The sequence below is a fragment of the Macaca nemestrina genome, chromosome 20, assembly GCF_043159975.1.
Source record: "Macaca nemestrina isolate mMacNem1 chromosome 20, mMacNem.hap1, whole genome shotgun sequence".
Classification (NCBI taxonomy): domain Eukaryota; kingdom Metazoa; phylum Chordata; class Mammalia; order Primates; family Cercopithecidae; genus Macaca; species Macaca nemestrina.
Genome location: NC_092144.1, coordinates 57,511,007 through 57,538,663, shown reverse-complemented (window position 1 = coordinate 57,538,663; position 27,657 = coordinate 57,511,007). Strand labels below are relative to the sequence as shown.

General features: G+C 48.9%; 1 protein-coding gene across 3 annotated transcripts in view; it reads right to left on the bottom strand.

Annotated features, from left to right (window-relative positions):
• Nucleotides 1–6,665: 6,665 nt before the first annotated feature.
• Nucleotides 6,666–27,657, bottom strand: part of LOC105478605 (complement C5a receptor 1) — a 34,460-nt gene continuing 13,468 nt past the window's right edge. The window contains exons 1-2 of one of the 3 annotated variants that reach the window (XM_071087262.1): nucleotides 26,279–26,484; nucleotides 6,666–8,956 (exon numbers count right to left, since the gene is read on the bottom strand). In XM_071087262.1, coding sequence (XP_070943363.1) covers nucleotides 7,907–8,956; nucleotides 26,279–26,317 — 1,089 coding nt within the window. In that variant the 5' untranslated portion in view covers nucleotides 26,318–26,484 and the 3' untranslated portion in view covers nucleotides 6,666–7,906. Of the gene's footprint in view, nucleotides 8,957–22,047; nucleotides 22,156–26,278; nucleotides 26,485–27,657 lie in introns of those variants that run through there. The other 2 variants (XM_011736083.3, XR_011617729.1) reach the window with 2 other exon arrangements.

Genomic DNA, 27,657 nt, shown 5'->3' with positions numbered 1-27,657 from the left:
CCACCCTGTGAAAAGCCGAGCACCACCCCCTCAACTCACCAGCCATTTCCTCCTGGGAGAAACTTTGAATGAGAACATCCTACAAGGATTTTTTTTTTGTTTCTTTTTTTTTTTTTTTTCTTTTTTTCCTTTGGAGACAGAGTCTTGCTATGTCGCCCAGGCTCAAGTGCAGTGGCGAGATCTCGGCTCACTATAACCTCCGCCCAGGTTCAAGCAATTCTCCAGGCTTGGCCTCCCAAGTACCTGGGATTACAGGCGCCCGCCACCTCACCCAGCTAATTTTTGTATTTTTAGTAGAAATGGGGTTTCATCATGGTGGCCACTGTTGTTTCGAACTCCTGACCTCAAATAATCCACCTGCCTCAGCCTCCCAAAGTGCTGGGATTACAGGTATTAGCCACCACAACCAAGCATCCTAAAAGGTTCTTAAGTCAATCCATATGAAATTGTCATTTTTCTAGGTCAAAAAAGGTTGAATTTCTCTTTTTTTCTTTCTTTCATTTTTTTTTTTCAAAACAGACAGGGGTCTCGCTATATTGCCCAAGCTGGTCTCGAACTCCTGGCCTCAAACAGTCCTCCCACTTTGGCCTCCAAAAGTGCTGAGATTACAGGCATGAGCTACCATGTCAGGCCAAAAGGTCAAATTTCAGCAAATCTCTAGAGTTGGAATGTACATGAGAGGTCGCCAGGGGTTGAAGGGGTAAAGAATGGGGAGTGACTGCTTAATGGGTACAGGGTTTCCTTTTGGGGTGATGAGAATGTTCTGGAACAAGATAGCGGTGATGGATGTACAACACTGCAAATGCATGAAATGCCACTAATGGTAAATTTTATGTTATGTGCATTTTACTACAATTTTTGTTTTACTCATTTTCTTTTCTTTTTTTTTTTTTTTGAGACGGAGTCTCGCTTTGTCACCAGGCTGGAGTGCAGTGGCTCCATCTTGGCTCACTGCAGCCTCCGCCTCCTGGGTTCAAGTGAACCTCCTGGGTTCTTGCCTCAGCCTCCCGAGTAGCTGGGACTACAGGCACGCACCACTATGCCCAGCTAATTTTGTATTTTTAGTAGACACGGGGTTTCACCATGTTGACCAGGATGATCTCGATCTCTTGACCTAGTGATCTGCCCGCCTCAGATCACTCTGTCACCCAGGCTGGAATGCAGTGGTGTGATCTCAGCTCACTGCAGCCTCTGCCTCCCCGGCTCAAGTTATCCTCCTGCCTCAGCCTCCCAAGTACCTGGGACTACAGGTACGTGTCACCACACCTGGCTGATTTTTTTTTTTTTTTTTTGTAGAGACAGGGTCTCACTATGTTGCTCAGACTGGTCTCGAATTCTTGGGTTCACGTGATCCTCCCACCTCAGCCTCTCAAAGTGTTGGGATTACAGACGAGCCACTGTGCCATGGCACCACAATTTTTCAAAAGCAACAAATAAATAAATTGTTGCACACACCTGCCACCCCAAATTAGACTAAATTTTGGCAATTTCGTAGCGTTCAAACTAATGGAATTACAGGGCGTGACAGGATGAGTGACTAATGGAGAGGACCATAGACTTTTTCTCTTTTGAACAATGTAATATTAAACAATATATATGTGATATTTGATGCATAGGAGAGAATGTCTTAACGTATATGAGAGTCATAAAACATAATCACAGCCGGGCATGGTGACTCACACTGTAATCCCAACACTTTAGAAGGCTGGGGCGGGCGGATCACAAGGTCAAGAGATCGAGACCATCCTGGCGAACATGGTGAAACCCGGGGTCTACTAAAAATACAAAATTAGCTGGGCCTGGGGCAGTCGCCTGTAATCCCAGCTACTCAGGAGGCTGAGGCAGGAGGATCACTTGAACCCAGGAGATAGAGGTTGCAGTGAGCCGAGATGGTGCCATTGCACTCCAGCTGGGTGACAAGAGCAAAACTCTGTCTCAAAAAAAAAAAAAATTAGCCAGGCATGGTGGCAGGTGCCCATAATCCTAGCTACTCAGGTGGCTGAGGCAGGAGAATTGCTTGAACCCAGGAGGCGGAGGCTGCAGTGAGCCAAGATCTCACCACTGCACTCCAGCCTGAGTGACAGAGCAAGACTTCATCTCAAAACCAATCAAGCAATCAAAGACTCTGGAGACTAGAATATCGGAATCACAGACTCTTAAAATATTGGAATCATAGACTGTTGAATCCAACAGATCCTACAATGTGAGTCACAGTCTGTTTGAATCACAGGATCCTAGAATGTCACACCAGAACCTCGGAGGGTTAGAAGTACAGCTCCAACAGTTAGATGTTCGAATTCTGTAGACGCTGTATACATTAGTCAAGGAAGTCCAGCCCTGAGCAGTCCAACAGTGCAGCCACCAGCCACGAGAGACTACGGACCACTTGAAATGTCCTCGGGTCCGAGATAAGAAGTGCTGTGAGTGTAAAATATACACCAGATTTTGAAAACACAGTACCACAAAAAAAAAAAAAAGTATATGAAGTCTCAAGAATCTGTTTCTATTGAACACATATTAAAATGATACTCTCTTAAATATATTGTGGTAAATAAAACGTATTACCAAAATTAATTTTACCTGATTCTTTTTGTTTCTTTTTGTCTGTTGCTTGCCTGCGGGAAAATATGAATATCATTCTATTTCTTTTTTTTTTTTTTTTTTTGAGACAGGGTCTTACTCTGTCACCCAGGCTGGAGTGCAGTGGTGCAATCCCTTGGCTCACTACAGCCTCAGTCTCTCCTGAGCTCAAACAATTCTCCCGCCTGAGCCTCTTGAGTAGTTGGGACTACAGGTGCACACCTGCACACCCACCTATTTCTTTTTTTTTTTTGAGACGGAGTCTCGCTCTGTCGCCCAGGCTGGAGTGCTGTGGCCGGATCTCAGCTCACTGCAAGCTCCGCCTCCCGGGTTTACGCCATTCTCCTGCCTCAGCCTCCCGAGTAGCTGGGACTACAGACGCCCGCCACCTCGCCCGGCTAGTTTTTTATATATTTTTTTTAGTAGAGACGGGGTTTCACCATGTTAGCCAGGATGGTCTTGATCTCCTGACCTCGTGATCCGCCCATCTCGGCCTCCCAAAGTGCTGGGATTACAGGCTTGAGCCACCGCGCCCGGCACACCCACCTATTTCTTTTGTTTTTAATTTTTGTAGAGACAGGGTCTCACTATGTTGCCCAGGCTGGTCTTTAACTCCTAGGCTCAAGTGATCCTCCTGCCTCCTGGTTCACAGTCTATTTCTTTCTCTTTTATTTTATTTATTTGTTTAGAGACTGAGTCTTGCTCTGTCACCCAGGCTGGAGTGCAGTGGTACGATCCCAGTTCACCACAACTTCCGCCTCCCAGGTTCAAGTAATTCCCCTGCCTCAGCCTCCCGAGTAGTTGAGACTACAGTCATGCACCACCACACCCGGCTAGTTTTTGTATTTTTAGTAGAGACGAGGTTTTGCCATGTTGGCCATGCTGGTCTTGAACTCCTGACCTCAGGTGATCCACCCACCTTGGCCTCCCAAAGCCCTGGGATTACAGGTGTGATCCACTGTGCCCGGCCACTAACGGTCTATTTCTATGGGACTGTGCTCATATAGACAAATGCCCTCCTGGCTCTGAGAGGTGTGAGGTTCAGGAAGGTCACGTGGCAAAGATAAGGAGGAGGAGGCTTTGGTCTCAGGGCTTGGAGGCACCCTGGTCTGCAGAGTAGACATGTGAATAAGATCCCAGGGATGCAGGGAGCGGGGGTGGGTGCAGGAAAGGGGATACAGCCTGACTCAGCCAAGCCCATCATCCACTTCCCTTTCCTACCACTTCCCCTTCAGAACTTGCTGACCCAGCAGATTCCCCAAGCTGCAGATCTGGCAATTGTCTGCCCCTTCAGCCCACTTCCGTCCTGGGCAAGGCTGGTCAACACCAGATGGGGGCTGCCTTGGAAAGGCTACCTGGATCCCACTCCTCTCCAATTGTATCTAGAAGACCACTGTGGGGCCCAGCTCTTGGGACACTATCTCCTTCCCAAATCAGGGTGGGGAGAAAATACCGACTGCCTGCAACTTCCGAAGTCAGGAAAGCTACAGGATGACTGGGAATAGAGATAGAACTTAGGGGTTGTGGAGGCAGAGGAGGAAGTCAGGGAGGTCTTCCTGGAGGAGGCAGCCCCTGAAGGAAGGTAGAATAGAGGCAGAGATGGTCTGGGAAAAACAGAATGAGCAGCCAGGAAATCAGGGAAGGGGCAAGGCAGAGAGCCAACTGGGAGAGGATGGAGGGCATGGGCCAGGCAGGGCATGGGTTGGGAAGGAGGTAGCATCCGGGATGGGCCCCAGGCTCAGGCCTGGGTGACTGGGAGGACCGTGGGGTTGTCTCTGGAGTCGGGAGGGAAGGGGAAGAAGAGGTTCCGGGGAGACTGCGGAGGTCAGTCTGGCTGTGGCAAGTGGGTGGGGAGGCCAGGTGTGGAAAGAGAGAGGCTGAAGGTATTGGGTGAAGCTGCAGGAGTGAGCGCACCCAGTGAGTTGGACACACAGCTGAGGAATGCCAACGTCGAAGAGGAAAAAACTCTGCAAGGGACGCAGAGAAGGGTCCAGCAGAGAGGCAGAGGGAAACTGTCTAGGTCAGGGGCAGCCACGGAAGAGACCGGAGCAGGCAGGAGGAGGCCAGGAGCCCAGGAGGTTGATGTTGTCTTCTTGGGGAGGGAGCTGCCAGGAGCCCACCCCCAGGAGCTGAAGGCGGCTGGGGCTCAGGTCCTTCCCCATGACCTCAATGCCCAGGGAATCTGCACGAATGAGCACAAGTTCTAGAGTGGATCTTGTCCCAGGTACCAACATCTCCTCTCAAGCAGGCACAGACGCCACTCACAGCCGCTTCTGCAAGCTCAAGAGACTGCAGCATCTGTCCGTCGAGACACTCAGGCAATTTTTTGTTTGTTTGTTTGTTTGGAGACAGGGTCTTGCTCTGTCACCCAAGCTGGAGTGCAGTGGTGCAATCACAACTCACTGCAGCCTCAAACTCCTGTGTTCAAGTGATCCTCCAGCCTCGACCTCCCGAGTAGCTGGGACCACAGGCACCACCACCACACTGGCTAATTTTTTTTTTTTTTTTTTTTTGAGACGGAGTCTAGCTCTGTCGCCCGGGCTGCAGTGCAGTGGCCGGATCTCAGCTCACTGCAAGGTCCTCCTCTCGGGTTCACGCCATTCTCCTGCCTCAGCCTCCCGAGTAGCTGGGACTACAGGCGCCCGCCACTTCGCCCGGCTAGTTTTTTGTATTTTTTAGTAGAGACGGGGTTTCACCGTGTTAGCCAGGATGGTCTCGATCTCCTGACCTCGTGATCTGCCTGTCTTGGCCTCCCAAAGTGCTGGGATTACAGGCTTGAGCCACCGCGCCTGGCCCACACTGGCTAATTTTTTAATTAAAAAAAAATTTTTTTTTTTGAGAGAGTCTCACTCTGTCACCCAGGCTAGAGTGCCGTGGCACTATCATGGCTCACTGCAACCTCTGCCTCCCGGGTTCAAGTGATTCTCATGCCTTAGCCTCCTGAGTACCTGGGATTACAGACGTGCATCATCACCTCCGGCTAATTTTTGTATTTTTAGTAGAGATGGGTTTTCGCCATGTTGGCCAAGCTGATTTCAAACTCCTGGCTTCGTGATCTGCCCAGCTCAGCCTCCCAAGGTGCTGGGATTACAAGCATGAGCCACCACACTCGTACTAATTTTTTTGAAGATGGGATCTCACTATTTTGCCCAGGCTGGCCTCCCAAAGTGCTGGGATTACAGACGTAAGCCACCACCTCATTGTTCTTAATATAACATATGATTGTATTATATTATTAAGTATTTCATCTATTTCTTTTTACTTATTTAATATGGCTACTAGAAAACAAAGATATACATGTGGCCCACATCATATTTCTGTTGGACAACATTGGGTCTATACACTATTTCTAAATTTAATTTTTTTTTTTTTCTTTTTTTTGAGACAGAGTCTCACTCTAGGCTGGAGTGCAATGGCATGATCTTGGCTCACTGCAACCTCCACCTCCAGGGTTCAAGCAATTCTCCTGCCTCAGCCTCCCAAGTAGCTGGGATTACATACAGGTGTGCACCAACACACCAGCTAATTTTGGTACTTTTAGTAGAGATGGGGTTTCACCATGTTGGCAGGCTGGTCTCAAACTCCTGACCTCAAGTGATCTGCCTGCCTCGGCCTCCCAAAGTGCTGGGATTACAGGCACGAGCCACCACACCTGGCTAGTCTGCATGCTATTTCTAGATAATCCATGGCTTCTCACTACACAATCAAAGCAGAAATATTGCGACATGGTTTTGCTGTCTCCCCACCCAAATCTCAACTTGAATTGTATCTCTCAGAATTCCCATGTGTTGTGGGTCGGGGTCTGGTCTTTCCCTTGCTATTCTTGTGATAGTTAATAAGTCTCACAAGATCTGATGGGTTTCACAGGGGTTTCCACTTTTGCTTCTTCCTCTTCTTCTCTTGCCACCGCCATGTAAGTAGTGCCTTTGCCTCCTGCCATGACTGTGAGACCTCCCCAGCCATGTGGAACTGTAAATCCAATTAAATCTCTTTTTCTTCCCAGTCTTGGGTATGTCTTTATCAGCAGTGTGCAAATGGACTAATACCTACTGCAAAGTCAATTATTCATTAGAAATAACACAAGATTTCAATATTCATTATTTTTATTTTCATCATTAAAGTCATGCATACTATTTTTTTAAAAAAGCTCAAAATAGATTACATACCATATGATTACATTGTATAACATTCTTGAAATGACAACATTATAGAACTGGAGAAATGGAGAGTGGATTCCTGATCGCCAGGGTTTAGGGAAAAGGCTGGAGTGTGGGGGTGGAGGAGGTAGGCATCCTGGGGATCCTCGTGGTGATGGGAATGTCCCATATCTTCACTGTGTCAATGTCAATATCCTGGTTATGAGACTACACTGTAGTTTTGCAAGATGTTGCCATTGGGGGAGGCTGGGTGAAGGGTACACAAGATCCCTCTGCATCATTACTTACAACTGTGTTGAGTTTGCAATGATCTCAAAATAGAAAGTATAATTTAAAAACAAAGTAAAAACAAAACTGTAGGCTTTTTAGGTGTTTTTGTTTTTGTTTTTGCTTTTGAGACAGTCTCCCTCTGTCGCCCAGGCTGGAGTGCAATGGAGTGATCGTGGCTCACTGCAACCTCTGCCTCCAAGGTTCAAGCAATTCTCCCACCTCAGCCTCCCAAGTAGCTGGGATTACAGGCACCCACTACCACGCCTGGTTAATTTTTTCTATTTTTAGTACAGACGGGGTTTCACCGTGCTGGCCAGGCTGGTCTGGAACTCCTGACCTCAGGTGATCCACCAGCCTCAGCCTCCCAAAGTTCTGGGATTACAGGCGTGAGCCACTGCTCTCAGCCTAATTTTCTTTTTTAAATCAACTCACTTACAAGAGCTTAGATAACTCCATGGACTTCTGTTTTATCCCAAAGAACTTTTAAGATTCCAGTTACATTTTTTCCAACTCACCATAAAATAAATACGTTTTTTTAAAGCTAGAATCTTTCTATTTGTCTGTATTCTGAGTTTCCTGTTCACACCTATTGCTATATGGAAATACCCCAGATACGTGGGTTTCTGTTTGTTTTACAAAAGCCTGGGATGGAAAGACGGTGTGTGGGGTGGGGGCCGGGGGGGGGCTTCCTAGAAGGAAGCGTTCACCTTGCAAATGAGGAAGGATGAGAAGAGTTCCGCTGGAAGAGGAGAGGCAAGTCTGGGAAAGACAGGCGACATGGAGGAGAGTTAGTTAGCTAAGGTAACGCCATCCCACGAAGAGCAGAGTGAAAACAAGCGGAAGGAGAGTGGCCGGGAAGGAAGGAGACATCGCGCCACAGTGGCCCATGAGGCTATCGCCTACACTGCCTGGGTTTTCTCGGTCGTAGTGTCCACTGTGGAGCGCGTGAATGATTTGCTCTCCCTGACCACGGACTCTTCAGTCAACACGTTCCGGAGGAGGCTGGGGAGGGATTTCCGCAGTCGGCCCTGGAAGCCCTGGCCAGCCACTACGTAGATGACGGGGTTGATGCAGCAGTTGATGTAGGCAAAGGAGATACTCAGGGAGTCCAGCTTCTTCAGCTGCAGGTATGTGGGTGACAACGGGTGCAGGAAGGACATCATTGTCCCCGTCACCTGGTAGGGCAACCAGAAGATAAAGAAACTGGCCACCACCGCCACCACCACCTTGAGTGTCTTGGTGGACCTCGTGGCCCTGCGGCTCCACGTCCGGAGCAGGAGGAAGGTGTAACAGATCATGAGTGTGAGTAGGGGCCACAGGAAGCCCACGACCAGCCGGACAATGGCCACAGCTTGCTCCCGCCGTGTGTCGTTGTTGTAGTCCACGCCACACGACACCTTTGGTGAATACTCCTCCTGCCGGACCGCCCGGTACAGGAAGGAGGGTATGGTCAGCAGCAGGGCTAAACCCCAAGCCACGGCACAGGCTATCCAGGCCAAGCCGGCCCCTCGGAAGTTCTGGCACCAGATGGGGTTAAACACCAGCAGAAAGCGGTCGGCACTGATGGTGGCCAGGAGCAGGATGCTGGCGTACATGTTGAGTAGGATAAGGGAGGGCAGGATGCGGCAGGCGATCCCGCCAAAAGGCCAGTGGTGATGCTGCACAATGGACGTGAACAAGATGGGCAGCGCCAGGCAGGAGAGGAAGTCAGCTACCGCCAAGTTGAGGAACCAGATGGCATTGATGGTCCGCTTGACCTCGAATGCCGTCACCCAGACCACCAGGGCATTGCCCAGCACTCCCACCAGGAAGACGACTGCAAAGACACCCAAGGCCAGGATGTCTGGAACACGCAGCGTGTTAGAAGTTTTATCCACAGGGGTGTCGGAGTCCAGGATATTCTTGCCATCATAGTGCTCATAATCAAGGGTGGTACTACTGAAGGGGTCCTAAGGGGAATTGGAGAGAGCAGAGAGGATGAGTCTGCAGACACATGCCCGGGGAGGGGGCATCCTGGCCCAGACATGTGGCTTTTCCCCTGTGTGGCTTTTTCTTCCTAGGAAATGGGGATGCTGAGGGCTGAGAGTCAGCCAGGGTGTCATACCACTTACTAAAATATTAAGGCAGATGTGGTGGCTCACGCCTGTAATCCCAGCACTTTGGGAGGCCGAGGCGGGCAGACTGCTTGAGCCCAGGAGTTCAAGAATAGCCTGGGCAACATGGCAAAAATCCGTCTCTACTGAAAATACAAAAATTAGCCGGATGTGGTTGCACTTGCCTGTCGTCCCAGCTACTCCGGAGGCTGAGGTGGGAAGATCACCTGAGCCCAGGAGGCAGAGGTTGCAATGAGCTGAGATCACACCATTGCACTCCAGCCTGGGTGACAGAGTGAGACCCTGCCTCAAAAAAAAAAAAAAAAAAAAAATTGAAATGATTCCATGCTGGTTGGGCCCCTTGCCAGCCTGCCACTCTCCCCTCAGTCCCATCCTGTGAAGCCCCTGGACTTCCCCACTTCCCCACAATCTAGAAACCTAATGGTTAAAGTCTAGCCCTACTGCAAGGCTGTAGCCACTACCCATTCAGACTGGTCAGTGAAGGACACACCGCTTGTTATTAATTTTTTTTTTGGAGACAGAGTCTCACTTTATTGGCCAGGCTGGAGTGCAGTGGCATGACCTCGGCTCACTGCAACCTCTGCCTCTTGGGTGTGAGCGATTCTCCTGCCTCAGCCTTCTGAGTAGCTGGGATTACAGGTGCCCACCAACATGCCTGGCTAATTTTTGTATTTTTAGTAGAGACGGGGTTTCACCATGTTGGCCAGGCTGGTCTCGAACTCCTGACCTCAGGTGACCCACCCGCCTCAGCCTCCCAAAGTGCCGGGATTATAGGCATGAGCCACTGTGCCTGGCCATTCCCATAGTTTGAACCAAGAAGAAAAAGTTTATAAAGCTTAGCAAAAGAACGCAAGACCACAAAACACCCATGACTACATAAAGCCCCACGTTGCCTAATCTGATTGCATGCTCTTGTCACACTGTGAACCTGGGTGAACCCGCCCAGCTGAGAGTTCGAGGCATCTGTAGATTGGAAAACAAGGTTCCTTGTTGGGAAAAGGGCTTGTGGGGTGCCTGTATAAACTGGTCATAAAAATAGAATGTTGGGGACCAGCCTCTACATTTCCTGTTGTGCAATAATGCGGTGTGCTAAAACAAACAAATGAAAGCAGATGGTCTTTAGTTAAAATTTGGATTTTTTTTCTCACCATGGACTTTTTTGCATTAATTTTGATTCTTTAAAAGACTGTATGGGGCTGGGTGCGGTGGCGCACGCCTGTAATCCCAGCACTTTGGGAGGCCAAGGTGGGCGGATCACGAGGTCAAGAGATCAAGACCAGCTTGGCCAACATGGTGAAACCCCGTCTCTCCTAAAAATATAAAAATTAGCCGGGCATGGTGGCGGGCACCTGTAGTCCCAGCTACTACTCGGGAGGCTGAGGCAGGAGAATTGCTTGAACCCAAGAGGTGGAGGTTGCAGTGAGCTGAGATTGTGCTACTGCACTCCAGCCTAGCAACAGAGCGAGACTGTCCAAAAAAAAAAAGATTGCATAAAAACACTATTTTAAAAAACTTTTTAGAGACAGAGTCTCTGTCACCCAGGCTGGAGTACAAGCGGTGTGATCATGACTCACTGCAGCCTCAATCTCCGAGTCTCGAGCAACCTTCTCGCCTCAGCCTCCCAAGTAGCTGTGACTACAGGCACACACCATGCCTGGCTTATTTTTTTAATTTTTAGTAGAGATGGGGTCTTGCTATGTTGCCAGGGTTGGTCTCAAACTCCTGGCCTCAAACAATTCACCTGCTTCAGCCTCCCAAAGTGCTAGGATTACAAGTATGAGTCTATGCGAATACTTTTGACTTGGGCTCCAGTAGTCCAGTAGTGGTGGGCTCAGAATGGCACTCAGGTTAGCAGCACTGGATTTGGAGTCAGTCCTCTAGGGTTCAGATCCTGACTGCCCTATGTGAAGCCTGTGTGACCCTCTGCACGTTCATCTACTGCTCTTCGCCTCCCTTTTTATCCTTCCATAGAGAGCCGAGTAGCCCATCTGGTCTTTTTTTTTTTTTTTTTGAGACTGAGTTTTGCTCTTGTTGCCCAGGCTGGAGTGCAGTGGTGCGATCTCTGCTCACCGCAAACTCCGCCTCCTGGGTTCAAGCGATTCTCCTGCCTCAGCCTCCTGAGTAGCTGGGATTACAGGCATGCACCACCATGTCCATGTCCGGCTAATTTTGTATTTTTAGTAGAGACGGGGTTTCTCCATGTTGGTCAGGCTGGTCTCGAACTCCCAACCTCAGATGATCCACCTGCCTTGGCCTCCCAAAGTGCTGGGATTACAGGCATGAGCCACCATGCCCAGCCAGCAGCCCATCTGTTCTAACTGATATAATTTCAAAACCCAAAGCCATTAGGAGGAGTTATCCATTTTTTTTTTTTTTTTTTTTTTTTTGAGACAGAGTCTCACTCTGTCACCAGGCTGGAGTGCAGTGGCGGGATCTTGGATCTCTGCCTCCTGGGTTCAAGCGATTCTCCTGCCTCAATCTCCTGAGTAGCTGCAATTACAGGCAATGTGCCACCACGCCCAGCTTATTTTTGTATTTTTTAGTAGAGACAGAGTTTCACCATGTTGGTCAGGCGGTCTCAAACTCCTGACCTTGTGATCTGCCCACCTTGGCCTCCCAAAGTGCTGGGATTACAGGCAAGACCCACCACACCCGGCCAGGAGTTATCAATTTCAAGTAGATTTTGCTGATTTTTTTTTTTTTTTTTTTTTTTGAGACGGAGTCTCGCTGTGTCTCCCAGGCTGGAGTGCAGTGGCGTGATCTCAGCTCACTGCAAGCTCCGCCTCCCGGGTTCACGCCATTCTCCCACCTCAGCCTCCCAAGTAGCTGGAACTACAGGCGCCCGCCACCACGCCCGGCTAGTTTTTTGTATTTTTAGTAGAGACGGGGTTTCACCATGTTAGCCAGGATAGTCTCGATCTCCTGACCTCGTGATCCACCCGCCTCGGCCTCCCAAAGTGCTGGGATTACAGGCTTGAGCCACTGCGCCCGGCCGATTTTGCTGATTTTTTAGGTGTGCTGTTATTTCACCTGTTCCTTTCTCCCTTGGTTTTGCTGTAAAGTGGTAGTTTGAGATCTAGAACTTCGATTAGATTTAGGTACAATTTTTTTCTTTTTTTGGCAAAAAGTACTTCATAGATGGTTCTGTGTCTTTTCTGCTGCCTCACCTCAGTGGCACTGAATCTCCGATTGCCTCTCTTCTTGGGGCACTAAGACTGATTGTAGGATCATGGTGCCAACCCTGAACAAAATGTTTGGGGGCAGCAAGAGGAAGATACAAACAGGAATAAGAAATAGATTTTTTTGCCAAGCATTGTGGCTCATGCCTGTGATCCCAGCTCTTTGGAGGCCAAGGTAGGAGGATTGCTTGAGCCCAGGAGTTAGAGACCAGCCTGGGCAACATAGCAAGACCCTGTCTCTACCAAAAAAAAAAAAAAAGTAGCCAGGTATGGTGGTGTACTCCTGTGTACTTGGTGTACTTGGAAGGGTGAGGCAGGAGGATCACTAGAGCCTAGGAGGTCAAGGCTGCAGTGAGCTATGATCACACCACTGCACTCCAGCCTGGGCAACATAGTGAGACCCTCTCTCACAAAAATAACAATAATATCACAGGTAAATGTGACTATTTGGGACCAGTGATGCAGGGTAGAAGAATTTACCAAGACAGTTGTAGGTAAAGAAAAGCAGATTTATTAGAGAAAGTAGGAAAATATGTTGTAAGAGTGCAATGGGCAGGTCAGCAACAGAGGAGCTAACTACAAAGAGACGAAGGCTCGCTAGCGATTTTATATGCTGGTGCTTGTGCTGTGTGCGAAAAGGGCTTTGTGAAGTTCCAGTAACACCAAGGTTGCAGTGAGCTAACTTGCATTTTTCTATTAGCTGAGTGTCTGGCGGTAGCTGGACGCAGGAAAATTGGGAGTTATTTGCACAGGAGAGCTGTGTGTCCTAAATCATGAAGAGAGGCAGATGTATAGTTTATCTCCTTCCTCTTATTGCTTTCCCTCGGTCCTGCCACCTGACTCCTTTTCCCTAATTAGGACTCCACAAAAAACACTCCAGCAAAAGGAGTAACTAGAGGGAGAGAGAGGAGGAGAGGGAAGGAGGAAGGAAAGAAGGGAAGAGGAAGAAAGAGAGAAGAGAGAGAGGAAGGAATGAAGGAGGGAAGGAGGAGGAAATGAGGAAGGGAAGAAGGGTGAAAGGAAGAAAGGCAGGAAGAAAGAAAAGAAAAAAAGGAGGGAGGAGGAAATTAGGGAGGAAGAAAGCAGAGAGGGAGAGAGGGACAGAGGGAGGAAGGAGGGCAGGGCTATAGATGACTAAGAATGGCAGTGGTGGATTTGTAGGGGCGTGGTGGTGTGCACCTCTAATCCCAGCTACTCGGGAGGCTGAGGCAGAATTGCTTGAACCCAGGAGGCAGAGGTTGCAGTGAGCCGAGATAGCCCCATTGCACTCCAGCCTGAGCAACAGAGTGAGACTCCATCTAAAAAAAAAAAAAAAAAAAAAAAAAAAAGGTCCTGATCACTTCTTCCTAGACAGAGCTGCAGGAAGCTGTCATGCACCCAAGAAAGAAAGGCTGCAGTCCATGGCAGCTGGACTAGAGAAAGCCTTGTAGGCAAAATCTGTGCCCAGAGCCATCAGACACTGCAGTAAAGCACCCATCAAGGCACTGAGTGGTCATACGAAAGCAGCCAGTACTTACTGAGCACCTGCTATACGTGCCACATGGAATTTGTTCTTTCGATCCTGACCACAACCTACAAGGAGGTTCTCTTAATATGCTCATTTCAGGCGAGGTGTGGTGGCTCATGCCTGTAACCCCAGCACTTTAGGAGACTGAGGTGGGCAAATCACCTGAGGTCAGGGGTTCAAGACCAGCCTGGCCAAGACAGAGTCTCGATCTGTCGCCAGGCTGGAGTGCAGTGGCACAATCTCAGGTCACTGCAACCTCTGCCTCCCAGGTTCAAGTGAATCTCCTGCCTCAGCCTCCTGAGTAACTGGGACTAAAGGCGCCCACCACCATGCCCTACTAATTTTTGTATTTTTAGTAGAGACAGGGTTTCACCATGTTAGTTAGGCTGGTCTTGAACTCCTGACATCGTGATCCACCCACCTTGGCCTCCCAAAGTGCTGGGATTACAGGCGTGAGCCACTGCACCCAGCCTGGTTTTTACACTTTTAAAATATTCACCTTAAAGATTAAATAAGATGAAAAATGCCTAAGCACCTAGCACAGCATCTGACACAGAGAAGGGGACAAGTGGCAGCCATTGGTATTATTATTTGTCAATACTTCGATTATTGAAGAGCTCAGATCCACATCTCTGAATCTTTTTTTTTTTTTTTTTTTTTTTTTTTTTTTGAGACTGGGTCTCACTCTGCTACCCAGGCTATAGCTCAGGGGTGCAACCTCGGTTCACTGCAGCCTTGACTTCTCAGGCTCAGGTGATCCTCCTGCCTCAGCCTCCCAGGCAGCTGGGACTACAGGTGCATACTACTGTGCCCAGCTAATTTTTAATTTTCTGTAAAGAGGAGGATCTCACTGTGCTGCCCAGGCTGGTCTCAAACTCCTGGGTTCAAGCAATCCTCCTGCTTTGGTCTCCCAAAGTGCTGAGATTACAGGCCCAGCTCCCTTTTTATATTTCCTTTTTCTCTCTTTTTTTTTTTTTTTTTTTGAGATGGGGTCTTGATCTGTCACCCAGGCTTGTGTGCAGTGGTGCAATCATGGATCACTGTCACCCCAACCCCTCTGGCTCAAGCAATCCTCCTGCCTCAGCCTCTCGAGTAGCTAGGACTACAGTTGTGCACTACCACACCCAGCTAATTTTTGTTTTTTCTTTTTTTTTTTTTTTTTTTTTTTGTAGAGTTGGGGTCTCACTTTGTTGCACAGGATGGTCTCAAACTCCTGACTTCAAGCAACCCTCCAGGCTTGAACTCCCAAAGTGCTGAGATTACAGATGTAAAAGTCACCATGCCTGGATAGTCCTTCTTTCTTTATTTCTAGTTCCCTAACATTGTACCTGCCCAAGGTTAACCAGGCTGTAGGCAGTGGGCATTTACTGGTGGAATCACCCCCATGAGTAAATTATTGAAAGCTAAGATGTCACTTTCTGCTAATGAGTGAATGAAAAAGGGGTTGTTTAGTCACGTGGTGGAATATTACTCAGCCATGAAAAGGAAGTGCTGACACATGCTACAATGTGGATGAATCTTGAAAACACGATGCTAAGTGAAAGAAGCCATTCAAAAAAGGCCACTAAAAATATACAAATTAGCCAGCATGTTGGCGCACCCCTGTAATCCCAGCTACTCCAGAGGCTGAGGCAGGAGAATCACTTGAACCTGGGAGGCGGAGGTTGCAGTAAGCTGAGATCGTGCCACTGCACTCCGGCCTTGACTGAGAAAGACTTCTGTCTCAAAAAAAAAAAAAAAAAAATGATAGAAAGATGGATGGATATAAATGAATGAATGGATGGATGGATAGATAGATAACGAATGGGCGAATGAGTGGATGCATGGATGATGGATAGATAGATGACTGATAGACAATGGATAGATAGAGATATGATTGGGAGATAGAGGATGGATAAGTAGATAGACAATGGGCTGGGCGTGGTGGCTCATGCCTGTAACCACTTGAGGTCAGAAGATCAAGACCAGCCTGGCCAACATAGCAAAACCCCATCTCCACTAAAAGTACCAAAAAATTAGCTGGGCGTGGTGGTGTGTGCCTGTAGTCCCAGCTACTTGGGAGGCTGAGGCAGGAGAATCCCTTGAACCTGGAAGGTGGAGGTTGCAGTGAGTCAAGATTACTCCACTGCACTCCAGCCTGGACAACAGAGCAAGACTCTGTCTCAAAAAAAAAATAGCTAGATAATAGATGGATGGATGGATGGATGGATAATGGAGAGATAGATATAGTAAATTGGGAGAGCCTGGGTAAAATGTATATGTATATGAGCCTGTTCCATTCTTGTCATTTTTCTGTAAGTTTGAAAATGTTTCCAAATAGAAGGTTAACATTGTTTAAAATATTTTCATTGGTAAACAGCCCCTGCCCTCAGCCACCCACCTCTTCTATTGCCCACTCCCAGCACCCTAAGTTCCTGTTTCCTACCCTGGGACACCCCCACTCCAGGTCCCAACGCTCATGTCACTAAACAGTTAATGCTAGGTGCAGCAGGAGGCCCTAGACCCTGCCCAGGGGTCCTCTGCACTTTAGCATGTTGTTAAAGATTTTGAATGCCCCCCTTGGCTGTGATGCATGAAGGTAACTTTTGCGTCTGCTGGTTTCGCAAGCTCCCAGCAACCCTTGACTACAGAATGACTCAGACCCTCCTAAGGGAAGCCTCCTCACCCTCTGCTCTGACATTGCCTTGTCACTCCCTCGTCAGCTGACAAAGCTCCTTTCCTGCCATGAGCTCGCTCAGTCCTTTCCTCTGGTTGACTTCAGAAAGGCAGAAAAAATATGCTGATTCCAACATCCTGTGGTTTCCAGGATCTTTAGACACAAATGGCTTGCAAAGTTTTGCCACTGCGTCACCACTCCAAATACTGGAAATAACTGAAGTGTCCAGCAAGAGGGGACTGGCTAAATTAATGATGGTACATCTAGGCAACAGAATACTACACAGCTATCAAAAAGAATGGAAAAGTTGGCCAGGTGCAGTGGCTCAGGCCTGTAATCCCAGCACTTTTGGGAGGCTGAAGCAGGAGGATTTCTTGAGCCCAGGAGTTCAAGATCAGCCTGGGTAACCTAGCAAGACCCTATCCCTACAAAAAAGAAAAAAAACAAACAAAAAGAATGAGGAAGTTGTTTATATAATGATGTGGAAAGATCTCCAACATCTGGGGTGAGGCCAGGCGCGGTGACTCACTCCTGTAATCCCAGCACTTTGGGAGACCAAGGAGGGCGGATCACTTGAGGTCAGGAGTTCAAGACCAGCCTGGCCAACATAGGGAAACCCCGTCTCTACTAAAAATACAAAAGTTAGCTGGGTGTGATGGCAAGCACCTGTAATTCCAGCTACTCAGGAGACCAAGGCAGGAAGATCACTTGAACCCGGGAGGCAGAGGTTGTAGTGAGCTGAGATTGCACCACTGCACTCCATCTGGGCGACAGAGCGAGACTCCATCTCTAAAAAATAAAATAAGCTGGACACAGTAGCTCACTCCTGTAATCCCAGCAATTTGGGAGGCCCAGGCGGGTGGATCACCTGAGGTCAGCAGCTCAAGACCAGCCTGACCAACATGGTAAAACCCTGTCTCTACTAAAAAATACAAAAATTAGCCAGGAGTGGTGACGTGCATCTGTAGTCCCAGCTATCTGGGATGCTGAGGCAGAAGAATCTCTGGAACTCGGGAGATGGAGGCTACAGTGAGCCGAGATCGCTTCACTACACTCCAGCCTGGGCAACAAGAGCGAAATTCCATCTCAAAAATAAAATAAAATAAAATAAAATCGTGAAAAATAAACGTAGATCAGCTGCATTGTGGCACGTGGCCCACATATTGGGCAGTGCAGGTCCAGGGCTACTCTGGGGGTTCTAATTGCCTAGCACTATTCCAGGTGCTTCCCAAGTGTTGGCTCAGTAATTTCCTAATCACAGAGTGTATCTATGTCACAACAGCACGAAGGGCAAGGTACTATTATTGTTCCTAAATTCACGTGCGCATTAGAAGAAGGACCCTTGTCTGTTGCATGGAGAAAGGGGCAGAAAGCAGAAGCCGGGAGGAAAAGGAGATTGGAACTGTCCAGGTGACATGAGGCATGACGGTGGCTTAGACAAGGGTGCTGGCAGCAAGATGTGAACAATCAGATGAGAACACGGTGAAGGAGAAGGCGCAGTACTTACAAGAATAGCCATAATCATTGCCAAGCTGTCCTGAGCCTTTCTCGTGTATTATCTCATTTAACCCACAAAGCAACCCTAGGAGACTTGTTGCAATAGCAACACTCATTTTCCAGATGAGAAAAATGAGGCTACAGAGAAATGAAGAGACCTCTCCAAGTCTTCTCAGTTAGCAAGAACAGAGACAGGAGAGAAACTCCTGAGAGCTGAGCTCCAAAACCCTCTTTTTTTTTTTTTTTTTTTTTGTTTGTTTGTTTGTTTTTTAGGCGGAGTCTCAAAATCCATTTCTGCATAGCAGAAGCGAAAGGTCAGCATGGCTGGCCGGCGGCCAAGATGGGACTGGAAGGTCTGTAGATACTGAGTTAAAGAATGTGGCTGGAAGCCAGGCGTGGTGGCTCATGCCTGTAATCTCAGCACTTTGGGAGGTCGAGGCAGGTGGATCATGGGGTCAGGAGTTTGAGACCAGCCTGGCCAACATGATGAAACCCTGTCTCTATTAAAATAATAAAATACAAAAATTAGCCGTGTGTGGTGGCGCGCACCTGTAATACCAGCTACTTGGGAGGCTGAGGCAGGAGAATCACCAGAATCCAGGAGGCGGAGGTGCAGTGAGCCAAGATCACACCACTGCCCTCCAGCCTGGGTGACAGAGCGAGACTCGTTCTCAAAACAAAACAAAACAGACCAAATATTGGAATTCAAACTAAATTTCCATTGAAGGGGATGAAACCTCCTATTAGCACATTACTCAGCTGAATAAAAGAAAGAAAGAAGCACCAGGCTGGGCAACATAGCAAGACCCCATCACTACAAAAAAGTTTAAATCTAGCTGGGCGTGGTGGCATGCACCTGTAGTCCCACCTAGTCAGGAGGCTGAGGTGGGAGACCTCAGTAGACCCTGTCTAGAAAAAAGAAAAAAAGGAGGAGGAGGAGGCAACTCCCTTGAACTACATGGGAATGAAGTACCTTCCTCAAGTTTGCTTGAGGGGAAATTAATGAATGCCTTAATACAATGCCTGGTATGCAGTAAGCACTCAATAAATGCCAGTTAATAATACTATATGTCATTCATGAAAAAAAGTCAGATGTAGAGTACTGTACAAAACATACTGCTATTTATAAGGCTGGGAAAGGATAGAAATGTCACCCACATTGAGTGCCAGCTGTATACCAGGCACTATTACAAGAACTTTTCATGCATTCACTCAGTCAATTCTCTCATCTAGTCTATGATGTAGGTTCTAGTATTATCCTCACTTTAAAGATAAGGAGGCCGGGCGCGGTGGCTCAAGCCTGTAATCCCAGCACTTTGGGAGGCCGAGACGGGTGGATCACGAGGTCAGGAGATCGAGACCATCCTGGCTAACAAGGTGAAACCCCGTCTCTACTAAAAAATATAAAAAACTAGCCGGGCGAGGTGGCGGGCGCCTGTAGTCCCAGCTACTCGGGAGGCTGAGGCAGGAGAATGGCGTGAACCCGGGAGGCGGAGCTTGCAGTGAGCTGAGATCCGGCCATTGCACTCCAGTCTGGGCGACAGAGCGAGACTCCGTCTCAAAAAAAAAAAAAAAAAAAAAAAAGATAAGGAGAGGGTGGCCAGGCACGGTGGCTCATGACTGTAATCCCAGCACTTTCGGAAGCCGAGGCAGGAAGATTGCTTGAGGCCAGGAGTTTGAGACTGGCCTGGCCAGCAGGGTGAAACCCTGTCTCTACTAAAAATACAAAAATACAAAAATAAAAATACGAAAATTAGCCAGGCGTGGTGGCGGGCACCTGTAGTCCCAGCTACCTGGGAGGCTGAAGCAGGAGAATCACTTGAACCCAGGAGGTGGAGGTTGCAGTGAGCTGAGATCACACCACTGCACTCCAGCCTGGGCAACAGAGCAAGACACTGTTTTGAAAAAACAAAAAGATAAGGAGAGGACAGATCTCTGCAGCTATTTCACAGTAGAGACAGAAGCTGAGATCGGTTTTGGGGTTCCCTGCATCACGCTAGTCCTTACTTTGTTCCCTAAGCATCTGTGCTCTCAGACGTCTGTAAACTGTTTCTGGAAGGATCCACCACAAACTGGCATCCTGTGGTTGCCTCTGGGTAGGGGAGGGGGCAATGAAAAGGAGTCAGAGGGCCAGGCACAGTGGCTCACACCTGTAATCCCAGCACTTTGGGAGACCAAGGTGGGTGGATCACCTGAGGTCAGGAGTTCAAGACCAGCCTGGCCAATACGGTGAAACTCCGTCTCTACTAAAAAGACAAAAAACCACCCAGGCGTGGTGGCGCATACCTATAATCCCAGCTACTTGGGAGGTTGAGGCAGGAGAATTGCTTGAACCCAGGAGGCGGAGGTTGCGGTGAGCCAAGATCGTGCCATTGCACTCCAGCCTGGGTGACAAGAGTAAAACTCCGTCTCAAAAAAAAAAAGAAAAGAAAAGAAAAGGAGTCAGAGGCTCTGGGGTAGGCAGGGAGAATGAGTTTTCTTTTTTTTCTGTTAGTTTTTTGAGACGGAGTCTCACTCTATTGCCAGACTGGAGTGCAGTGGCGCAATCTCAGCTCACTGCAACCTCCGCCTCCTGGGTTCAAGCGATTGTCATGTCTCAGCCTCCCAAGTAGCTGGGACTACAGGCGCCCACTAACACGCCCAGCTAATTTTTGTATTTTTAGTAGAGACGGAGTTTCACCATGTTGGCTAGGATGGTTTCAATCTCCTGACCTCGTGATCCGCCTGCCTTGGCCTCCCAAAGTGCTGGGATTACAGGCATGAGCCACCGCATCCGGCTGAGAATGAGTTTTTACCAAGTGTCCTTTGGTACTTTGTAATATGTTTTGGAAAGAAAAAAGAAGAAGCAGAGAGTGCCATTTGCCCTGGTCTGATCTCAAGGGTGGAATGCAGGAATGAAGCAACATGAGTCCCCTCCCTAGTCCATCCAAATTGTCTTCCGTTTCCTCTTTGACACGGATGAAGCAAGGCAATGCCTGTGTTACAGCAGGTGCTGAGTCGCAGCTCTGCTGGCTCAGTGCCCAGGACGCCGGATGCAGGGATGACGGGGACCTTCACCTAGCCTGGGCTGCGTTCCTTCTGACACTCGCAGAATCTGTGGCATAACCTCATTCTGCCACCAACCACGGAGGGTCCCCGGCCATCTCTGCTCCTGCCTGGGCCTCGGTTTCCCTATCTCTATCATGTAGAACATCTGAAACGACCGGGTGCAATGGCCTCACGCCAGTAATCCCAGAGCTTTGGGAGGCCAAGGTGGGAGGATGGCTTGAGGCCAGGAGTTTGAGACCAGCCCTGACAACATAGCCAAGAACCCATCTCTACAAGAATAAAAAATTTTAAAATTAGCCGGACATAGTGGTGCATGCCTGTGGTCCCAGGTACTCAGAAGGCTAAAGTGGGAGGATCACTTGAGCCCGAGTTCAAGATTGCAGTGAGCTATGACGGTGCCACTGCACTCCAGCCTGGGCAACCATGCAAGATCCCAAGTCAAAAAAGAAAAGAACATCTATCTGCAAGAGCTTGTGAGTAACTTTACTATTCCTCCAAACTGGTTCTTTCCAGCCTCCCAACATTTTCTCTACCATTCCTACTGCCTGGAAGGCCTTCTCTAGATCTTTTCACTTGTGGAATTCTTTTTTTAAAAAAATACAGACAGGGTGTCACTATGTTGGCCAGGCTGGTCTTCAACTCCCGGCCTCAAGCAATCCTCCCACCTTGGCACAATCCCCAATGTGCTGTGATTACGGCGTGAGCCACCGTGCTCGGCTGCTTGTGGAATTCTTAGTCATCTTATGAGACCCAACTCAAGGGTCCCCTCCCCTGGGGAGTTTTCTCGGACCCCAGCCCCATGAGGTTGCTGTGGCTCCCACAACTTGACGATCTTATTCCCATGGCCACATCCCAGTCCTAGAGTGTTAGAGCCTGGGATGTGGGAGAGAGGGAAGGTGGGAGGTGGAAGACAGGGAGACAGAAGGAAAGGGAGAGACAGAGTCGATGGTGACAGTTGGGGAGAGAAAGGACCCAGGGGAGCAGAGATGGGAGGGACCCTGGGCAAAGCTTCCTGCTCCCATTCCCCTTCGAGACTCACCATGTTCTGGTCTCCTGGGCTCCCCGAGGATCGAAGGTCCCTCCTGCCCAAGGGCTGTGGTTTTTAAAGCCCCAAGGGAAGATGCAGGGAGGAAATGACCATCTTTCTCTCTGAGGCTCTCATTGGTCTGCACACTGGGCACTGCAGCCAGAGCTCCCTCTGCGGGGCACACACCCAGGGGACTCTAACCACCTCCTCCCAGGCAGAGAACGGGGGCCAGTGCTCGGAAAACCGAGGAAGTTCCTTTGTAGGCTCGGCCCCTCTTCTGGCCTTGGTTTCCCTAGTTGGGGCTCTCTCTCTCTCTCTCTCTCTTTGAGACGGAATCTTGCTTGTTGCCCAGGCTGGAGGGCAGTGATACGATCTCAGCTCACTGCAGCCTCTGCCTACCAGGTTCAAGCGATTCTCCTGCCTCAGCCTCCCGAGTAGCTGGGATTACAGGCCTGTGTCACCACCCCCGGCTAATTTTTTGTATTTTTAGTAAAAATGGGGTTTCACCATGTTGGCCAGGTTGGACTCGAACTCCTGAGCTCAGGCAATCACCCACCTCAACCTCCCAAAGTGCTAGAATTACCAGTGTGAGCCACCGCGCCCGGCCTGGAGCCATCTATCTCTTTCCTTCGAAGGCCCCAGCCTGTAATCCCAGCTACTCGGGAGGCTGAGGCAGGAGAATTGCTTGAACCTAGGAGGCAGAGGTTGCAGTGAGCCGAGATGATGCCATTGCACTCCAGCCTGGGCAACAGAGCAAGACTCTGTCTCAACAACAACAAAAAAAACCATTGTGACCAGCCTGGCCAACATGGTGAAACCTCATCTCTACTAAAAATACAAAAATTAGCCAGGAGTGGTGGCAGGTGCCTGTAATCTCAGCTACTCGGGAGGCTGAGGCAGGAGAATTGCTGGAACCTGGGAGGCGGAGATTGCAGTGAGCGGAGATCGCACCATTGCACTCCAGCCCAGGCTGACAACACCAAGACTCAATCTCAAAAAAAAGAAAAGGAAAGAAAAAAAAATAAAAAGAAAAAATCTTCCTTCTATGGTTACGAAGTTGGCAATAGAAGATGGCGCTATCCACCCCACACACCGCCCACCCACTCCACAAGCCACACTAGCCACACAAGCCACAACCACCTCCGTCTTGGAAATGGGGTCCACACTTCATCCTCTCCAGCTTCATTGTGGGTTCTCTAAGACCGTGGTCCCCAACCTTTTTGGCACCAAGGACCGGTTTTGTGGAAGACAATTTTTCTACAGGCCAGAGGTTGTGGGGGCTGATTTTGGAATGATTCAAGTGTATTACATTCGTGGGGTACTTTATTTCTATTATTGTTACATTGTAATACATAATGAAATAATTATACAATTCACCATAATGTAGAATCAGTGGAATCCCTGAGCTTGTTTTCCTGTAACTAGATGGTCCCATCTGGGGGTGATGGGAGACAGTGACAGATCATCAGGCATTAGATTCTCACAGGGAGCGTGCAACCCAGATCCCTCGAATGCGCTGTTGACAACAGGGTTCACGCTCTTATGAGGATCTAATTCTGTCACTGATCTGACAGGAGGCGGGGCTCAGAGGGGAGGCGGGGCTCAGAGGGTAACATGAGCGAAGGGGTACGGCTGGGGCACGATTGTATTTACAGATGAAGCTTCGCTTACTCACCTGCCACTCACCTCCTGCTATGCCGCATGGTTCCTAGCAGGCCATGGACTAGTACAGGTCTGCAGCCCAGGGGTGGGGGACCCCTGCTCTAAAATACTTCCTAGAGCCTGGGGCAAGGAAGGAGCCTAGATTACCTTCCTGTGGCTGCTGTAACCAATTAGCACAAAATGTGGGCTTAACACCAGGGCCAGGTGCAGTGGCTCATGCCTGCAATCCCAGCACTTTGGGAGGCTGAGGCAGGCAGATCATTGAGGTCAGGAGTTCGAGACCAGCCTGGCCAACATGGCAAAACCCATCTCTACTAAAAATACAGAAATTACCTGGGTGTGGTGGTTCATGCCTGTAGTCCCAGCTACTCAGGAGGCTGAGGAACAAGGAATTGCTTGAACCCAGGAGGTGGAGGTTGCAGTGAGCCAAGATGGCAACACTGCACTCCAGCCTGGGCTACAGAGCAAGACTCCATCTCAGGGGGAAGAAAAAAAAAAAAAAAAAAAAGGCCAGACAATTATTTTGGCATGGTTCTGCAGGCCAGAAGTCCAAAATCAAGATGTCAGCACTCCCTCCAGAGGTTCCAGGGCAGAATCTGTTCCTTGCCTCTCCCAGGTTCAGGGGGCTCCTGGCATTCCTTGGCTTGTGGCTGCACCCTGCCCATCCCTGCCTCTGTGGTCCCATCACCTCCTCCTCTACCATATGTCTCAAATTTCTGTCTTCCTCATATAAGGACTCTTGTGATTCCAGTGAGCCCATCCAGACCCAACCCAGGATAATCACTTCCCCATCTAAAGATCTTTAACTTAATTTCATCCGCAAAGTCCCTTTTGCCATGGAAGGTCACCTGTTCACAGATTCAGAGGATTACGATGTGGACACCATCGGGGATCATCATTTTATCTGCTACAGGGTCTGAGAAGCCAGAGAGGAAGTGTGTCCTGTGGTGGAGAGAAGCCTTGAATGCCGAGCTAAGGAGCCTGGACTTGGCCTTTCCTTCAAAATAGATCCATGACCTGTCAGCCCCTCACCACCTCGACTCTGTTACCCTGATCCAAATCACTATCACCTACTGCTTGGACCATTACAGTAGCCTCCTCTCTGGGATCTTCACTGCCCGCCCTCCGTAGTCTCATCTCCATCAGCAACCAGAGGGCGCCTACTAAAATCTAAGTCAGATCAGAGCACTCCTCTGCTCAGAATAGGGTTGCCTGATTTAGCACACACACCCACACAAACAAACATAAACACACTACAGATTGCCCAGTTAACTTTAAATTTCAGGGTTGGGCCTGGTGGTTCATACCTGTAATCCCAGGGCATTGGGACACCGAGGAAGGATCACTTGAGGCCAGGAATTTGAGACCAGCCTGGGCAACACAGTGAGATCCCATCTCAACAAAATAAATTAAAAATTAGCTGGGCATGGTGGCACGTGCCTGTGGTCCCAGCTACCTGGGAGGCTGAGGCAGGAGGATCGCTTCAGCCCAGGAGATCAAGACTGCAGTGAGTTAAGATCACAAAAAAATTTTTTTTCATATTTTATCTGGGAATCTTGTATTTTATCTGGTAACCACAGCTCACAGCCCTCCTGTGGAGCCTACGGCACAATGAGTGTGATTGTTATGATAATTACAGGAACACACTCAGTTTTTTTTTCCCATGTCCTTTTGCGACTACAAAACACCACCCACAACTTTCTCCCACAGTATTTTTCTACAGCAAACTTCAATTTTTAAAAATCTGGTTTTTGGCTGGGTGCGGTCCTCATGCCTGTAATCCCAGCACTTTGGGAGGCCGAGGCAAGCAGATCACGAGTTCAAGAGATTGAGACTATCCTGGCTAACATGGTGAAACCCCATCTCTACTAAAAATACAAAAATTAGCTGAACGTGGTGGCAGGCGCCTGTAGTCCCAACTACTCAGGAGGCTGAGGCAGGAGAATCGCTTGAACCCGGGAGGCGGAGGTTGCAGTGAGCCGAGATCGCGCCACTGCACTCCAGCCTGGGCGACAGAGCGAGACTCTGTCTCAAAATTTGAGTGCAGTCTTAAAACTGGAGTGCAGTGGCGCGATCTCGGCTCACTGCAAGCTCCACCTCCCGGGTTCACGCCATTCTCCCGCCTCAGCCTCCGAGTAGCTGGGACTACAGGCGCCCGCCACCACGCCCGGCTAGTTTTTTGTATTTTTAGTAGAGACGGGGTTTCACCATGTTAGCCAGGATGGTCTCGATCTCCTGACCTCGTGATCCACCCGCCTCGGCCTCCCAAAGTGCTGGGATTACAGGCTTGAGCCACCGCGCCCGGCCCTGATTTTCTTTTAATTGCAAAGGAAATGGATGCTCATTGTAAATATTTAAACAATCCAGAAATACACTCCTCCCGACTCCAAAAAAAAGAAAAAAGGAAAGAAAAATACCAATGAAAAGTCCCATTCCTGTCACCCTTCTGAATTCAGCTGGGAATTCACCTAGACTTTTACAAAGGCGGAGTTTGTGTTTGGCGATGGACATGCAGGTGCACGATGTTCAGCAAGTTTTAGTTCTGCTAATTGAAGCCATGTGAGCGGTCTGCCTTACTCACCCAGGATTTCGAAGGTCGGTTTGTGGCGATTTGGAGCATTATAGGAATGCCGTGTTGTTCTGGCCCTGACCTCCAGGGGGCGCGGGAGCGGGGAGGCTCAGGAAGCCAGGTCACAGGAACTTGACTTTTAGGATTTTGGATCGAAGTTGCCTCCTCAACCGTAAATCATGGGTTCTTAACGTTTTTAGGTCCGGGACCGTTGATAAAGCTGTCCTTGATAAAACATCCCCTCAGGAAAAAAAAAATTTTTAACTTTTTATTTTAATGGAATGTCAAATGAAAAAAGTTGCAAGAATAGTAAAAGCAGCCGGGCACATTGGCTCCCGCCTGCAGTCTCAGCACTTTGCGAGGCCGAGGCGGGAAGATCACTTGAGGTCAGGAGTTCGAGACCAGCTTGACCAACATTGAGAAACCCCGTCTTTAATAAATATACAAAAAATTAGCTGGGAATGGTGGCGGGGCGCCTGTAGTCCCAGCTACTCGGGAGGCTGAGGCAGAAGAATCGCTTGAACCCAGGAGGAAGAGGTTGCAATGAACCGAGATCATGCCACTGTGCTCCAGCCTGGGTAACAAAGTGAGACTCTGTCTCAAAAAAACAAAAAAAAAAAAAGAAAGAAAGAAAAAGAAAGAAAGAAATCGGGGCCAGAAGCAACAACTCATGCCTGTAATCCCAGCATTTTGGGAAGCCACGGTGGGAAGATCACCGGAGTCCAGGAGTTCCAGACCTAGGTAACATAGTGAAACCCCCGTCTCTACAAAACACAAAAAATTATCCAGGTGTGGTGGAGCACACCTATAGTCCTAGCTACTTAGGAGGCAGAGGCAGGAGGATCACCTGACCCCAGGAGGTCGAGGCTGCAGTGACCTATGATTGTGCCACTGCACTGCAGCCTGGACAATAGAGCAAGACCCTGTCTCAAAAAAAAAAAAAAAAAAAAGACAGAGGCCGGGCACGGTGGCTCACACCTGTAATCCCAGCACTTTGGGAGGCTAAAGCGGGTGGATCACCTGAAGGTCAGGAGTTCAAGACCAGCCTGGCCAACATGGTGAAACCCCATCTGTACTAAGAATATAAAAAATTAGCCGGGCATGGTGATGGGCACCTGTAATCCCAGTGACTTGGGAGGCTGAGGCAGCAGAATCACTTGAACTCGGGAGGTGGAGGTTGCAGTGAGCCGAGATCGTGCCATTGCACTCCAGCCTTGAGTGACAAGGGCGAAACTTCGTCATATACACAGAAAAAAAGACAGAAAGAAATTGGCTCATGCAATTGTGGGGGCTGGTAAACCCTAGAAAAATAATACAGGCGTATATATCTATGTCTGTTTAAGTTTGTTCTGGAATCATTTGAGAGTACTTTGGAAACATCACGCTCCTTT